This window comes from Sciurus carolinensis, chromosome 2 (assembly GCF_902686445.1).
Source record: "Sciurus carolinensis chromosome 2, mSciCar1.2, whole genome shotgun sequence".
Classification (NCBI taxonomy): Eukaryota; Metazoa; Chordata; class Mammalia; order Rodentia; family Sciuridae; genus Sciurus; species Sciurus carolinensis.
In genome coordinates this window covers 84,881,334-84,899,070 of record NC_062214.1, presented here as the reverse complement: position 1 = coordinate 84,899,070, position 17,737 = coordinate 84,881,334, and the positions used below count along the sequence as shown (strand labels likewise).

The 17,737-nt window shown below is 44.3% G+C and overlaps 1 protein-coding gene across 1 annotated transcript; it reads right to left on the bottom strand.

Moving 5' to 3' along the window:
* Window positions 1–2,599: 2,599 nt before the first annotated feature.
* Larp6 (La ribonucleoprotein 6, translational regulator) lies at window positions 2,600–17,394 on the bottom strand. Its single transcript, XM_047534582.1, has 3 exons — window positions 16,930–17,394; window positions 7,284–7,494; window positions 2,600–4,193 (listed from the first exon to the last, which is right to left on the bottom strand). The coding sequence occupies exons 1-3, from the start codon at window positions 17,127–17,129 to the stop codon at window positions 3,126–3,128; spliced, it is 1,479 nt and encodes a 492-aa protein (XP_047390538.1). The 5' UTR covers window positions 17,130–17,394; the 3' UTR covers window positions 2,600–3,125.
* Window positions 17,395–17,737: the final 343 nt, after the last annotated feature.

Below are 17,737 nucleotides of genomic sequence, written 5' to 3'. Positions count from 1 at the left end.
TAGAGTGTGGATGTTCTGCCAGCACTTCAAGGGGAGATGTCCAGCAGGCTTCAAGTCCCAGTGCAGAGAGGGAGCTGGTTTTCATTAAAAAGAATGAAACATCTGTAAAAATACTGTTGGCTGGGTTTCCAAGTCAAGCTGTTCAAGAAAGGCCTGCTATGCTAACAAACAGGAAGACCATGCCCCAGTTGAAGGTTTGACCAGAGATTTAGAAAGAACAGGTTCATCAACAAGGTGCTCGACCTCTGGACCACTGTGAATGCCACATGGAGAAGTCTACAGAAGAGACCAGGACCAAGCCCTGAAGGAGGAGAAAGGAACGAACGTCCCAAAGGCTTCCTTCCTTATTGCAATGGGCCCAAGATTCTCAATGCTGCCTGCCTATCATAATCCGGGAGGCAGCCTCACTCCAGAACCTGTTAAATTAGAATATCTTCAGGTGGGCTGTCCAGATGATTCTAGCGTGAAGCTAGGGTGAAAAACCAAATAAGCCAAACACAAAAATCCAAAGGCTGAAAGTTTTCTCTGATATGTGGAAGCTAATTCACAATAAGGTGGGGTAGGGAAAATAGAGTTACTTTATATTGGGTAGAGGGGAGTGAAGGGAGGGGAGGGGGTATGGAAGAAGGTTGATAACAGAGTGAAACAGACATTATTACCTCATGTATGTATATGACTGCGTGACCAATGTGATCCTACAATATGTATAATCAGAAAAATGAGAGGTTACACTCTATGTATGATCTATCAAAATGTATAAATGCATTCAACTGTCATGTGAAACTAATTAGAACATAATAATAATAATAATAATAATAATAATAATAACCACATGGAGAGAAGGAAGATGGTTTGTCTTTGGAAGAGATGATCAGAGAGCAGAACAAATAATAACCAACATCTGCAAAGTGCCTTTCAGGTACTTTCTCTCCCAGTTCACACTTTCATGGGCATTATTTAAGGAACATCAGATTGTTAGCTACTGATTGGATGGGGAAAACATGAACCTAAGAGAAAAATGACTTTCTCAAGGTCAAATAATTATTTTAGAAAAGCCACGACTAGAATTCAGATCTGCTGTCTCTAAATTCAGGGCTCTTTCATACAGTATAATACCACAGAAGGAACACCAAGTTCATCTGTTTTCACATAGAAGGTGAAGGTGTAGATATTTTAAAAAAAGTAATGGTGATCCACGGGAGTTTATCTAAAATAGAGCTTCTGTGTGTGTTAGAACAGAAAAGGGTGAAACTGTATGGATGAGACCACCCTGGGAAGAGCTAGGGAAGCCCAGATGGCCAGGTGGTCCAGGAGTAGCTGGTGGATCAGGCAGGGACAGTGGGAGCAGAGGCAGGGAGTGAGGCAGAGGGAGGGGCTGGAGGGAGGGCTGCCATTATAGAGCTGGGGTGCAAACACAAACTCTTGGGCTACCTACAGCAGGGAGTAGTGGAAAATCTGAGAAGTTACTGGAGGCATTTATCAGGTGGTAGGAATTCCTCTGGGACTTAAAGGACATATCATCTTACTAACCAAATAAAAATCGCCTTCTCATTGATTAATAGCTGTATAATTTAAAATATAACTTCTTTATATTAAATGGATCCTTCCATTTTCACAATTGTTTGAAGTAAGTATTATCCTTTCTTAGCAGCTTCACATGTAAAACCAATATAATAATATCGTATGGGGTCGAACAGAATGCCTAACACATGGGAGGGTGCCCAACAAATCCCAGCACCTTTGGTTTGCATCTTGTGAATACGGATGGTGAGGCTCCCAACATTGAGGACCATCTGGTGGCTAAGAGTGTGAGCTCCAGAGCCCAGCTAATTCCACTGAGTTAGTTACCCACATGGAGTCTATTTCTTTGGGTATATCATAGAGATAATACCTGGACCTTTCTCATGTGGCTATTTGGGAGGACCAAATGAGATTATGCATGGAAAGCTCCTAGCATAATTTCAGGCAAATAATTACTGCTTAATACTTATCCACAAGTTCTATTAAATCCCCCAAATAGCAGGTGGAAAGTCAACACCGGAATCAAGGCCAGTGCTCTTTCTGCTACTCCCAGATGATAATGGACATTAACTCAATGAGAAGGGAAAGAGGCCAACAGTTATGGAAAGCCCACCACATCCCAGACACAGGCATCCTGATGAAGCACTTCCCAGGGAAATGAGGAGGCTCAAGGAGGTTAGTATATTCCCAAGGTCAAAAATAGATTCAAACTGATACCTCCAGACCCACAACCTTGGTCTACACCAATGGTTCTCTCTCTAACATACATCAGAGCCTGGATTCCAGGCTCTTCTCCCAGAGTTTCGTATTCAGTAGGCCTGGGTGGGCCTGAGAATCTGCACTTTAACAAGTTTCCAGTGATGTCAACGCTGCTGGTCCAGGACCATATCTGGAGAAACATCATTACAAGCTAAGCTGCCTGCTCAGCAAGATTCACTGTGATGAGAGAACTCACACCCTGTTGGGAGCCCCAAGGAGAGCCCAGAGCCCAGGAAATGTGTCCCTGTGAGCTTTTCAGGGCCTCATGGCCTTTTCAGACTGGAACAATTTTTGTCAGGCACAATCTATGACCTCAGAGCCAGCACTCCCAGTGGGTATTTTATTATTTATTCACTTGACAGGAAACATACATTTGGTCCTATAAGACACCATGCTATAAGCTTATCTATTTGCCATTAAAAAACAAAACTCACCTTGGCTCTTAGGAAGGCCTAGCATGGCCAACCAAGGACAGCTCAGTCACTGCAGGGAAAAAAACAGTCCCCAAATGGGACCTGCTGCCAGACATTCTCCAGGGACCCTCTGTCCCACAGCCCCTTCAGAGCCATCACACACACACACACACACACACACACACACTGGGCATCATCAAAATAAAATAATGGCCATGCTAGGACAAATGGGTGTTCTGAACTAGAAGATGATCTCAAAACCATGGGTACCAAACAATTTATATGCCTTACAAATATATAAATTAAGAGGTCTACATGTATACAAAATCTTGCAAAGAGGACTGAATTCCATTCTACGTCATGCCAGGTATTTGTCAGAACCTTGAAAACAAAGGTGTTTTCAATGGAGCTGGTATTAAAAATAGAAGACATTTATACACAGGCCCTGCTCCTCTCATGTCCACCATGAAATCCTCTCGTGTTGTCAGGGCCCCGGGGCAGCCTCAGCACCCCTACAGGTAACCCATCTGCAGTCTGCATCTTCCGTGACAGCAGGGGACTTGCCCCCGGACTTTTTTCCTGTGTCCCCATCTCTGCTTGGCGGCGTCTCCGAACCCAGGGGCTGCCAGAGGGTGTGATGCTACTGTCAGACGAGTAATCCATGCACTTGCGGAAGATCTCAGGACTGGTGCTGGGGTTCAGTCTACCTTCCTCAGCCAGTGGAGATTTTCTGGAAACACCTTTACGTTGGGCCAAGGGGCTGCTCCAAGGGCTTGAGCACGGGGAGGCGTTTGGGCTCAGAAAGAGATTCTGGTGGCCAGAAGGGCTGAGCTTGTTGGTGACCACATGCCGTCGGCCAGCCATAGGAGATGTGGGATTGCTCTCGGGGTCAGAGGAGCTATTGGCAGAAGACTCGTCCCCCATGTATTGAAGCTCCTCAACCCTCTTGTTCAGGGACCTGTTGAGGTGAATGCTTGCAGGGGGCTCCTCATCATGGTTCTTATCTTTGGAAGGCTTCTTTTTGGGTGGTTTCATACCAATCAGGACAGCTTTCATGTTTTCTTTCCCCTGAGATTCTGTGAGCATAAATTCGTGGGCTTTGATGGCTGCTTCCACTTCCTCAAACTCCACAATGGCACACTCTTGGGTCCCTACCTGGCTGTACCGGCTGCTGATCCTCCGGATATCAGGGGGCAGCTCTCTTCCAGGTTTGAGGATTCTCACTGATGAGATGATTCCAAAAGTCCCAAAGAGCTTGAGAAGGTGTTCCATAACCTTCTCCTGAACCCTTCCATTCTTCTGGGGGGTGGCCAGAGTCCACAGTTTGGGGGACAAGTGTAGATCATAGACCAGGAGCATCTTGCTGGGAAGGTTCTCATTTGGAAACAGTGGGACGGGGGTGGTCCTCCTCACCTTCCGATGGTCCTCATTCAACTCAAGGGTCACTGAATACTTCAAGGCATGTGCTGTGGTTCTCCAGTCCCGTGTAAGGTGCTTCACCTGGAAAACATAAAGCAAAACTGAAATGGTACCTAATGTCCTTGTCTACCAAATCTCCTTCCTTCTCTTCCACATGTGGGTAACTACTATGAGTATCCAGCCTCATACCTGACATGTGTGGGCACTCAAATATCTAGTGAATGAAAACACTTCCTATAACTGCAGAGGAGGGCAGCACAGTTCAGAGCTGTCCAACAGGACACTTCATGACAATGGAAATATTTAATTCTGTACAAGTGTACAGGTTAAGCCTATAGGTTGGATCAAGGCTGTACTATACATAGATCCAAGGCTCATCTCCATCTAGCAATGAGATCTCAACATTCAGTCTCTTAGTGCCTCAACTTCCTCATCTGTAAAATGAAAATGTTAGAAGTGTCTACTCCATAGAGGTGTCATGAAGATTAAATACATTTAATCTTCATTACACAAACAGAAACACACCATTATATGTAAAATTTAGAATAGTACCTTGCTCCCACAGAATAATTATGTGCTGTCATTATTTCAAATTTTAGGTGCTATCATTTTGATAGGACTTGGAGATTGTGACATTTACATACATTTCTGAAATCATATTTCTGCATTTGATATAGAGAAGGTTCCAAAAGATCTTCCCTATTTCTCTGCAATATATCCAGAAAAATGACATGAACTGCTTCAAATTGGAATTAAATCCAGCTTGAGTCTCTTGAAGAATGATGAAATAATCCCTTCCTCCTCCCCCCTTGATGGAAACTGTGTGTATTGATGTTGCAGTATATGAAAGCTATATTTATATTGTAAAATAGTAATTTTCTAGAGGCCCACTTCCGGTGAAGGGAAAGCCAAGGAAAATGAATCATCCCAAAGAAGCAGTGGAGGTGGGTGGGGTAGGTGACCTGAGCCAAGAGTGGCGAAATCACAGAGTCCTTTGAGGCCAGGCCAGTGAAATCGCTCTGCAAAGGAACTGTGAACTCCAGGTACCCTGAGTCTGCAGGGGAAATTCATGGAAATCAAGAAAGGAAGCCTCACTAACTGAGTGGAACAGGGAAACCTTGGTAGAGCAATAAATACAGACAGGTTCTGGAGAGAGAGCCTGTCTCTCTAGACTATGTTCTCTGGAGGAAATGGCCAGACTTAGGCTTGCGGTGCAGGAATCACAAGTCACCTACACACAGAATCAATGGGCTGATCATTCTGACACGGGCCAAGGGTGCAGAGGAGCAGACTCAGGTGTGAAGAAGATGATTGCTAGTCATGGTGAGGTTGTGAGAAAGCCAGGCAATGGCTCTATAGGGGTGAGACACGGTGGAACCTTCTCCAAAAACTGACATGGAAGGAACACTCTGGAGAGAAGAAGAAACTACCTCCTAAGCCTGAAGTCTGAGTAAGGAGTACTTGAGGGAAGACAAGTGCTGCCTTACTCAGAGGCCCGAGAAGTTTGTGCAAGACCACATCCTAAGGTGAGAGAAGCAGGCTCTGGCAGGACCACAGGCCCTCCAGGGCCAGCCAGCAGCAGGGTCCTCTGGGAGAGCTCAGTTATAGTGAGAGAACCCTAGGCCTGTGTACTGACCCATCATTAGGAGTGTCCGTGTACCACCTTAGAAAAGGAACCAGGCAGCTTCCACCCTTGTCCATAACTCCGGTAAGATTTTCAGAAACTTTGTAATTTCCCTATTTTTATAACCTTCATCATATGCTTCCCATTATGATTAGCAGGAAACCCTTTAGAATGAAAAGGGTGTTAGTTTTTTACTTAGGGGGTGTTAGAGCATCTGTCTCTATTCTGTAGCTGAATTTCAACGGAGAAGAATATTTCTGAATAGATTCACAAGTGGAAGCCTAAAAAGGAAAGCAAAACAGGCTAACTTTTGAGGCCCCTGGGGAGCACTAAAGGAATGTGCAGGATAATTCTACTGGCAGCTTCATTTGGGATCCCTGACAAACATTTTTCATGGGAGAGCTTGCTCACTGTTCTCTGGACATGAAATTCCCTTTCTCTTCTGTATCTTAAAGGCTCCTGCTCATCCTCCAAGATCCTATCCCAATTTCACCACTTCTGGGGAGATTTCTCAATTCTCCAAGCAGGGTTACTTGCTCTGGTCAACTAACTCCTAGCAATACTTTCTTCTGTCTTTTGTAGGACTGTCTCTGGTCATATGGTAATCTATCACAGCTCTCTCCCTTTTATTGGATGGTCGGCTTTTCAAAGGTAGAAAGAATGCCATATTCATCTTGTATCTCCTGTACCTAACACAGCACTCAGCAAATGAAAAGAATGTTTGATGCATGATTAAAGGAGAGGGAGAGAGAGGGGGAGAAAGAGGGGGAGGAAGAGGGAGAGAAAAGAGCACACCCGTGGGTGAGGCAGAGAAGGGTTCTAAGAAGCAAAGCTCATCCCCAGTGCTCTCTGACAAAGTGCACAGGCAATTTGGCTGGGACCCACTTGTTACGCAGCCCATTATGCAACAGGCCGTGTGGTTCTTTTCCATTCCAGTAAATACACTTGACCCCAGAGACATAGAGTTCTTATTCCAACTGGTCTGTCAACTCCCTGAGAAGCAGGGAGTTCAGAACCCAAATGCTGGTCTATGTACAACAGGGACAAGTGGTCTGCTGCTCAGTTTCAGCAGTTCTCAGACATTCTGTCTCTCTGAGGTATAGGTGAGGACCTTGTCATCACACAGAGAGCACACTGGAGTCTTGGAGAGGCTCAGCTCCCTGGGTTCTGGGTGCTCACTCCCTCCCTTTTTTTTACTCAAATTGACAAATGAAAAGATTGAATTTCATGTAATTCTTGGCTATGGACATTTGTCAAGACCTTCAAGTGCCCCTGTCCTGGTGCAGCAACCCCCTAGGCACTCACCTATGAACAAGTCACAGTGTGTCATAACTGGACAGCTGAGACTTGATCCTTTTCATAATGTGCAAGTATCTTGTTAATAAGGACCCTAAATCCACTCTCTTCATCATTTTTCTCATGCCTCAGAGTCAACAAAAAAATGGCTACTCAACAGGATTCTAGGGAGGTGAAGAAAAAAAAAGTTGACTTCCAGAACCCTCAGCACCCTTGATAGCCCAGAAGTGGCTTCCGAGGATCAACCCTACCTTCTTGAAGGAGGTGAGCAACTTGACGCTCACATAGCCCAGCTTGTTCCTCCTCACGTGCTTCAGCAGGAAGGCGTCCTTCTCCAGGTTTTCATCAGAAAAGTAGAATTCGATCTGATCCACCAGCTTCTTGATGAGGTCCTCATCCGGGGGCTTCCACTCCTGCTCCAGGTCCTCATGTTCGTTCTCGCCCCCACTTGTAGTGGTGCCACTGAGACCAGAAGGAGACACTGAGTTACAGGTCGAACTGTGCCCTCGAACCACATGCCTATGTTGAAGTCCTAGATTAGAAGCTCAGAAGTTGATCTTATTGGAAGATGGGGTCATTGCAGAAGGAAACAGTAGAGACAAGGTCATAGTGGAGTAGAATGGACTCAGTTCAGTATGACTGGGGTCCCTATTAAAAGGGCAAATATGGACACAGACACACACAGAGAATGCAATGTGAAGATGGAGGTAATATCGCAGAAACCAACACCACCACAAATTGCTCCTGGAAGCCAGGGGAAAGCCTGGAACAGACCCTTCCCCAGCACCTTGAAGAGAAAGCACAACCCTACTGACACCTTGGCTTCAGACGCTGGATGTCCAGAACCATGAGACAACACATATGTGCTGTTCCAGACCACCCAGTTGGTGGCTCTTTGTCATGGCAGCCCTAGGAAACTGGACTCCTCAGAGGCAATGAGTGAACTAGACTCCTCATGAAACCACAAAGGGATGGATTTTGTCCCCAGTCATCTAAGAAGTCAAGCTTTTACTAAATATGGAGGATCATTATAATAACAAGACCCACTGCTGACATTTATGTGTGATCTGCCATTGGCCAAATGCTTTTCACACTGACTACTTATTTTTCCCTCTTCACTGCTCCTACCTGCAAATTCAGTAGCTGGGAGACAGTGTTGCAGAGTAATTTGGTCTTGTAACAAGATCCCCCATACTTGTGATAAAGAGAAATTTGATTTCTTTGATCACTGGGGACATAATCTATTCTTTTGTAGCCATATGCCCACTGCCTTGAGGAATCCAGTTTAGATGTGACCCAAAGTAGAGTCAAGGACAGATGCTTGGAGAATACGTACATTAGAAATGGGAGGAGAAAGAGGTGACAAAAGACACACGGACAGAAGAATCATAAAAGTAAAGTCACCTAAGCCCAAGGGGACAGAGAACATCAAGAAGGTGGTCAAAGGTGCCAGATCCTGTAGCAGGGCAAGAAGACCAAGATGGAGAAGAGGCACTGGAATGCGACAAACAAGTTCTTTGGTGATGTCCAGAGGCACAGGACAGGTTGGGGGAGGAGGTGTGCCCCGGGAGGTCTGCCCAAACCTGGCTGGACAAACCTCCTCTTCTCAATCCAGTCTGAGACAGGTTCATCCTCAGTGAGGAAAGCCAGCATGGCAGACCTGGGGAGAGACAGGAGGCCCCAGGGTAGGCACTGGTGAGACTGAGATCACACTGCCTCCCTCCTGGCATGTCTTATTTGTTGAGTTTAGCTTTTACATAGCATTGCCTGCTGTAGTTTGGGAGTAGGATGTAGTGGTGGGAGGGTCACTTTTGTTGTCCATTTACCCCTGATAAATGAAGCGTTTGTAGTAAGTTAAATCATTATACCAATATCCCTGAGTCTACCTCAAACTCTTCACTCCCCATTACCATCCTGTCCCCTGCTGTTTTACTCACATCCTTATCAGCTGGCCTCAGAATTCTCTATGTGTTTGTCATTATTTTATCTGACTAGTTCTGCATTTATGTTCAAAATGAGGATTCGGGGTGGCTTATGTCCCCAAATCCCTTCTTTAATTTTTAAATTTTTATTTTTCAACCTTCTATTAGCCTTCTATTTATTTTAAACAATACATTTAAAGTGGTTTCTTATTCCATCAACTGGTTTTTCATCTATTCCTCACCATACAGATGTGCATATTATTGGCCTACCTTTTCCTCTACCATGACTTCCACGTCCAACCCTTCAAATTCAATCAGATGTACCTTTATTTCATTTTGCTGTGGCTCATAATATTTCATTCTATTCTCTAACAGTCCATGTTTCATCTACAGATACTAAAAATTAAAAGTTTATGGTTTTATTTTATTATTATGACTATATAAACATGTATCCTGCAGGGCGAAGTCATTTACTAAAATTACATTGCTCTTTTTAAAGTCCTGTTAGTTAACTTCCCCTGAACTGATCTCCTATGTGTACCTTTTCTCTCATGTTATCCATCTTTGCCTTTATCTTTGATTTACACACTAAGAGATTTTATTGGCATTATCTTCAACCTTTCTTAATGAATTTTTAAATTTCAGTAGTTATTTATTTAGTCTCTAAGAACTCTTTTTGGCCTTTGGATTGTTCCCTTTTAAGAGCATCTTGTTCTTTTTTTGTTCATGCAATAGCTTAAATTCTCTCAGGATACTATTTGAAGTATGACTCTTTTAAACTCTTTTGTTTCTAACATCATCATCTCTTTGTCCTCTGGAGTCAGTTCTCTCATTTAACTTTCATGCCACTGATAGGCTTCGTGAGACTACATAAACAATTCATTTTTTCTGCATTTAAAATTTTCAAGAAACTATTTTCAAAAAATTATTTTAGAACAGTTTTAGATTTACAAAAGAGCTATGAAAACCATACAGATAGGTTCCCATATACCCCATATTAGGCTTGCCTATCACTAACATCTTATATCTTAGTATATGATACATTTGTCACCATTAGTGAGCTAATAATTATACATTATTATTAGCTAAATTCTATACTTTGTTCAGATTTTTTTTCGTTTTTACCTACGGGATTCTCTCCAGGATACCGTATTACATTTAGCTGTCAAGTCTCCATACGCTCCCCTGGGCTGTGAGTTCTCTGATTTTTCTTGTTTTTGATGACCATGCAGGCATTGCAAAGTACTGATCAGGTATTTGCAGATGTCCCTCAATTGGGATTTCTATGATGTTTTTGTCAGGATTAGATTAGGATCATGAGATTTGGGGAGGAGGACCACAGAGGTAAAGTTCCAAGCTCAGCCACATCATATTAGAGTACAAACTATCAATCAAACTCAGTAACTGTGGATGTTAACCTTGATCACCTGTCTGAGGTGCTTTCTCCACAGCAAAATTACTCCTTTTTCCCCTCTTCTATACTATATTCTTTGGAAGAAAATCACAATATACAGCCCACACTTAAGGAAGGGGAGTTAAACTCTGGCTATTGATTTTGAAGAATGAATGTCCGGGTTGCCTTTTCTTGGCAGGGTGGGTGGTTTTATGCTCCTATTGATTTTCTTTCTAGGGGGCCCTATGTACTTCACGGATGGGGCATGCTAAGTGGCAGGCTTCTCTTTAGGGTGAACAGGCAGGGACTCAATCAGTTGGGGTCTTCTACCTAAAAGGAGGCTTTACTCTGCAGTTACCAGTTCTACCTTAGCATTATTAGATCTCCATAGTGAGTTCATTTAATTCCCTTAGAAAAGAATCTTGTTTCTTTTGTCCTCCTTGAAAGTAAATGATATGTTGCCTGCTACTTTTCATTGGCAGGCAGAGAGGCTGAGAAATGGTTCTAAAGAATTTAAATTATCTCCCAGATATTTGCATCTCTTTTTATTCTTGCATCCTTCATACATTTCCCAACCACAGCCTTTCTAGAGTTCTGTCTTCCCACCTCCCACCCGCTCTTGTGTTATATTTTTGGGCTACAGCCGCCTCTGTTATGTGCCATGTTACATGTTTTAAAGGACAGCTATGATATGTAACTGCTTTTCTTTAATAAAAATAATAGTAGTAGTACTAATAATGAAAGGTTTTCTATTACCTACTAAATAAAATCTAAAGTCCTTAGCTTCATATTCAGATTCCTTTAGAATCTGGCTGTACCTAGCTTCGAAACTTATTTCCATCTATCTGCTTTCAAATCCTCTATTCCAAGCAAATAGAAAGATCACAGTTCCATGTGTCACAAGTTTTCCAGACTCTCTGCCTTGGTGTGCTGCTCCCATCTCTGTGAATATTTGTATTGTGGCTACTTATGTGCATATCTTATTAGCACCCTGAACCCCAAGTTGAGGGTAGGATTCACAGTGGCTCTTTTCATTCTAAAACCATTTCAGAGCCTTGCACATAATAGGAATTTTAAAAGAATCAGCAAGATAAAACAAATAGTTACCTATCTGTGCGAAGTTTCTTTTGACCCACTTCTAGAATAAGATAATGAATCAGAGATGGTCCAAAACAGCAACCAAATTGATAATGAAACATAGAAAACATGAGGGCAGAGTCAAAAGGTAAAGGTTCTGGAATGGGGGAGTAGTTCAGTGATGGAGCACTTGCCTAGCATGTACAAGGCTCTGGGGTCCTTGCCAGGCACCACGAAAGCCAAAACCAAAAAAAATTAAACGCTCTTCACTGAGACAGGTTGAAAATATTCAGGTATGTTCTCAACTTTGGAAAAGGCAGCACAGGAACAATCTCATTTTAGATGCCACTAGTAGAGGCCATGTGCTATGTTTGGGTGGACCACAGTTCTTATATATTTATTATGGAGATCATGACCTTCCTTTCTAACCCTGTCTTCTGCCATGCTGCTCAACCTATTCCCTAGGTCCTGAAAAGGGGTATAACTGGTGGAAGGCTCTGCAGATCTAAACAATGGTTTGTGGTAGGGATTAGAGATAATGTATATAAAGCACTTAGTTCCTCAGTTGGCGCAAATTGGCATTAATAAAGGGAGCCTTTCATTATTATGACCCAGAGTAGGGAAAAAGTAGCTCGTGCAATGTCCCTGAAACATTTCAGAGAGAAAGAAACCTAGATGAGTGTGTTTGTTAAATGAAAAGCTATTGTGTTCAGTGGTTTTATTATTCATAGTAATGCTTAGTATTATAATTTTGAATCATTCTGACACATTGTAAGAAAAGCAAATAAGAAAATATATTAATGTCATTAGGAATCAAGATCATCAGTATAAAGAATAAAATAAGAAAATGGCAAAAACCCTGTAGTGTTAAATTTGAATAGGAATTACCAATACAAATTTATCTTTCAAAAGCATATATATATATTTATCCTGGTTGCATTGAAAGAACCTAAAAGCAATTATGCCCTAGTGGAAATTAGCACTTTTATTCCAGATCTTGGTTCCTAAACACTTTCACACTAGTATTTGAAAAACTGTGTATTTCTGTGGAAATAGCTGGCCTCCATGCCTGGAGTAGGAAAGTACAAATCAAGCCTGCAATATCTGATACCCAAAGAAAAGAAGTGCTCAAAGACATGTTCCTAAAGGATGCACTGAAAACAGCGTGAGGAGTTCCTGGAGTTACATTATAGACATTTTGCACATCAAAAATAATGATCATAACTCATTATTGAAAAGTGAGCAAATAAAAATCCATGAGTGAGAAAGGAAGTAAGTTCAAACTTGAGGGAGGTCCCTCATTTGAAGTATTTGTCATGATTGTTACACCAACTACTCTCTTTGAAAATTGATAATTAAGGGAGAATGATTTTTTCCTTAACCCTTGATCAATCCAGATAATGAAGCAGATCTCTTTTTTTTTGTAGAACACTAACCAAAAATAAAGGTACAAAGAATGGCAAAATTAGAAAATTACCGATTTGTAATTCCCAATGAAGCAATGGACTCAGGTGAGGATCATGAATGAAGTTAACACCATTAGTTGAAGGTGATGTGAAAGAATATTCACAAGAAAACCAACTTAGAAGCACAGATAAGTTTCTAAAAACATGCAACCTCCCAAGACCAAGTTATAAAGAAACTTAAAATTTAAACAGATCAATAACAAGTAGGGAGATTGAATCAGTAATCAAAAACCTCCCATCAAAGAAAAGAGCAGGATGCGATGACTTCACTGCTAAATTCTACCAAACATTTACCAGAAGAACAAATATCAGTCCTTTCCAAGCTGTTCCAAAAAACTGAGGAGGAGGGAATCCTTCCAAATTCATCTTACCAGGCCAGTATTACTCTTGTATTAAAGCCAGACAAGAGCACTACAAGAAAAGAAATTTACAGGCCAAAATCTCTGATGAACATAGATGCAAAAAACTTAAGCAAAAGAGTAGCAAACCGAACTTAACAGCACATCATTTTGCCAGCATAACTGGCAAAAGGATCATTTGCCAGTCTTGGTGACATCTGCCTGTAGTCTCAGCTACTCAGGAGGTTGAGGCAGGAGGACGGCTTGAGCTCAGGAGTTCGAGACCAACCCGAGTAACATAGCAAGACCACCATGTCTTTTATGAATAAATAAATAAAAGGATCATTTACAACAATCAAGAGGGACTTATTTCTGGGACACAGGGATGGTTCAACACATGTAAATCAATAAATTTGATACTTCATACTAACAAAATGGACAAACTTACACGTTTCTTGCTAATTGCAAAGGGGAAGAAACATACCCGTACAATGGAGAATCTGCCTTACTGAAGTAGTCACATTTAGCATCACTAAGGGTGGGATGTTTCCTGAGGTGACGCAACATAAAGTTCCAGGCATGGCCTATGAAGTGTTCTTGTCAGAATGTTTCATCTGGATTGAATCCAAAGCTCAGCCCTAACTTTCAGTTTATAGGAAGCACATGGTACAAAGGAGCAAGTTCAATGAGACTATGAGGATGTAATCAGACCAATTCAAAAAATGAGACATTCAGTACAAGGTCTGGCCTCTTCTGTTCAAAATAATAAGGCATTAGAAAAAAAAAAAAAGGTAGCAATGTTCTAGATTCTAGAGAGACATAATGGTCAAAAGTCTCAACCTGGATTGACTGGGTTCTAGTTTGAGGGTCAAAGGTAACATCTGTAAAAGGCAACTGTGAGATAACTGGGGGAATACTCGAATGTGGAATTTGGCTATTAGATGATCAGAGTGATTATATTAGGGAATTATTGTTCATTAGCTAGAATAATAGTGTTATGATTTTATAAAGAATGCCATTATCAAGAGTTACAAAACAAAATATTTAGGGTACAAATCTTGTGTTGTTACATATAGCATACTTCCAAATGGTTCGGGGCAATCCACACACATTAAACAAGCATCAAAAACATGGCAAAATAATAACAACTGTTAAACTTAAATTCATGAGTAAATGAATGTTCACAGTACTATTCCTTCATATTTCCTTATTTTGAAAATTTATGTTAAGAAAGTATAAATAAAAGGAAAGGTTTTTTAAATGAGTGAGACATTGGAAGAAGGTTAATGAACATTTAGAAGTTACAAAGATTTTTTTTTATTGTTAATTTATCCCTTGTTTCCCTGGGGAAAGCCAGGTGTTAGGCTAGGGACTAGACCCGAAGAGGCCTTGGACAGGCAACTTCCTTCAAGGACTCTCTATTCTAGGGGAAGGGAGAAACATGGTTCTCAATCAGGGCGAAGGAAGTTCAACGGCAGAGACGTGCATTCTATTCATAGTGTACCTACTCCTTTCTGGGTGCTGTGCTGGGTGCTGAAGATACAATGAGAACAGGACAAGCATAATCCTTGGATTCACAGAGCTCATATCTTATGAAGGAGGCAGAACTAGTGAATTACAACTGTGGTAAGTATTAGGTCTAAAATGTAAGGAACACTACAGCAACACAGAGCAGAGGAGACAAACTTAGCTCAGGAAGGATTTGGGGTGGAAGGCAGGGAAGTTCGAAAGGCTGACTAGGATCTAGAGGTGGGAGTGCAGAGGCATGTAGACAGGAAACAGGCTCCCATGCTCAGTGAATTAGAAGCAAATGATACTGCAAGAGCATGAAACAAGACAGGCAGGGAAAGAAGCCATGGGTTGAGGGGATGATGTAGGTGGGTACAGCTTCTTAACAAGCAGATTTTGGAATCTGGGCTTTCTCCTGTAGGCACTGGGAGCCGAGAACATTCACACAGGGCGGTGGCTGCTGACACGCCAGACTGGGTCCAAACAGGGGACAGCGTTTATCCTGTTCTTGGCTGCATCTCCTCAAGTTCTGGATTCCTGCCTGCTGGATTCTATCAGCTCCACTACCCTCAAGAGCCCCAGGGATTTTTCTGGGGTCAACTCTATGCCAGTGGGCAGCAGAAAGTGCTTTCAGACTGAAAGCTCCATCAGCCTCAAGCCCATGGAGCTGAGAAAGAAAAAGGACAGCTCTGGAGGGAGAGTGTGAGGGGTGAGGCAAGAGGCCCACCCATATTGAGGACCAATTTCTCCTAGACCTTCACAGGGGATCTTTCCAAGCTTAGGAAATAAGTAGGGCTTTAATCCTGGCTAATGTAGTCTCCAAGATAGGAGCAGATTTATTTGCCCTCAGTCAGAAGAAAATAACGTCAAAAGGATAAACCATGCAGAGCTATTTTACATGACCTCTGAAGTTATTTGACTAGGTGGGTGCCTCCTCAAGACTGAGTTGTCAGTTACTGCAGTTTCATCATTTTTATACCCTCAGTACTAAGCACAGAGTCGCATGAATCAGGCTTTTCAATATACAAAGTGCTGATAGATCTCCTTTGTCATATGCTGTGGTACAGTTTTCCTGTCCTAAATGGTGGGGTTGGACTTTACTCCTCCCTTAGCTGTCTCCTCTAGTCTGCCCTGAATCTCTGGGTTCCTAAGTCCAGACCCTTTTAACTGGGGAATGAATGGCTCTGGTTCCAGTATCCTTACACCCTGCCTTTAGTATTCTCTCAGTGAATTAAATATATGCCTGCCAGGGATAATCCAGCAGAGCCTTAACAGCTGAAAGCCTGTGCAGAGTCCCAGAGGAAAGAGGGTTCTTACTGAATGCCTCTTGGCATTTCCTAGAATTTGCAAGTTGCCATTGCCCTAGTCTTTCCTGTGGATACTCCATGCTGTATCTCCTTTCAGCAATCACAGTTCTGAAGGGCCTGGGTATTAGTGGACAGAGCCTAAGGTATCTGGCTGAGGACAAAAAGCTCAGGACCCAGGGGCAAGGTTAGACAGGTGCCATGCCATACCAACCCCAAGTCATCTATCAACCAGGAATCTCACCCCTACCCCCAGGCAGCAAGATGATGCGGCCAGGGGAGAAGGCTATGTGAAACTGGGAATTCCCGGGCCGGGGGTGGGGCGGGTAGCGGGGGCAGGGGTTGTATGGGTACAACAGCAAAACCTCAAATCAGGGCAAGAGCGCTCTCCCCACCATGAAATCACCCCTCCTTGAAGTCCCATCAGCAAGTGTCTGTGCCTGGCCTGCTCTCACCCTAAGGCGATGACAGCAATGAGGGATCCAAAGGACCACTCTCAAGCCTCAGGGATGAAGGCTAGGCGGTTGGGATGAGCTTTGGGGAGGGGATCTTTGGGGGAGACTACACGGAGGGGACGTCTCCTCCAGAAGAGGGGATGGCTAGGCTGGCCCATGTAGGTCTTCCTCCCGGATCCCAGAGTACCCCACGTTCACCCCTTAGAAACCCGCCGCTAGCCCTGGAGCCGTATCGGGTTAAGAAGCTGCGGACTGGGGAACAGACGGCTGCCAAAAGCCGGTTCTGACTCAGTGGGACAACCCAGAGCCGCTTCCCGCTTGGCGGGGCTGACTCAACCGCTCTGCCCGTAGAGGAGCAGTGCGCTGTCAGCTACCCCGACTCGCGTTTTCGCCTCCGGGTCCCCCTCCGCCAGGCCCGCGCCGCCGCGCCTACCTGTGCCCGCGGCTCGGCTCCTCCTCGCTGGCACTGCCCCAGCCTGGGCTGAGGTACCGAGCCGAGTCCCCAGCGCTCCGCGTCTCCGCCCCCTCCTCCTCGTCTTCTAGCTCCTCCACGTCCTCGGCCTCCTGAATGGCGACACGGATCTGCACAGTCGTCTCGGGTCCGGGCAGAGCCTCCTCGCCGGGCTGGGCCATGGCTTGCGGGCGCGAGGGTACTGCGACACCGCCGGGGTCTCCGCGCCGCAAGGCCCAGCCAGCCGGGTGGCGGCAACTGCGACTACCCGGCCCGGGCGGCGCGAGTGCGGCCACGGCTCGGCCCAGGGGAGGGACCGGGGGTCGCCGCGGCCCGCCCCACGCCGCTGCCGCCGGCACCGCCCTGACCGCTAGCTGAGCGCCGGCGCAGGCGGGGCCGCGGCGGGGGTGACTTCCTCTGTTCTCCCGCAGCGGCCTGTTGGGGAATGCTCCTCGGGCCCCTGGACCCTTCCCTCCGTCCTCCAGCTGTTGGCAGGGCCCCAGCCCAGAGGAGGTGGCACGACTCCCCTCCTCTCGCCTTCTCTCTAGGGCTGCCTGCGCGGGGAGGGGCGCAACGCATCTGACTTCGTAGTTTGGACTTGACTCTGGGGACGCAAGGCACAGATACTAGCTTAAGGGGATTCTGTGTTCCCTGCGTGTCTTTCACCATAACCTGCAAAAATGAGAGAAAATCTCCTTTATTCTCTTTGGTATAACCACCTTAGACTGCATCTTATGAGGTCAGTTACTTGGCTCTGTACCAGTGGTTCTCAAAGTATGGGGTCCTAAGA

Coding starts and splice junctions, on each gene's coding strand:
- Larp6 (XM_047534582.1), bottom strand. CDS start 17,129: ATGGCCCAGCCCGGCGAGGAGGCTCTGCCCGGACCCGAGACGACTGTG. Junction 7,495..16,929: donor GAGCCGAGCCGCGGGCACAG/GTAGGCGCGGCG, acceptor TTCTGGTCTCAG/TGGCACCACTACAAGTGGGG. Junction 4,194..7,283: donor TGCTCACCTCCTTCAAGAAG/GTAGGGTTGATC, acceptor TATGTTTTCCAG/GTGAAGCACCTTACACGGGA.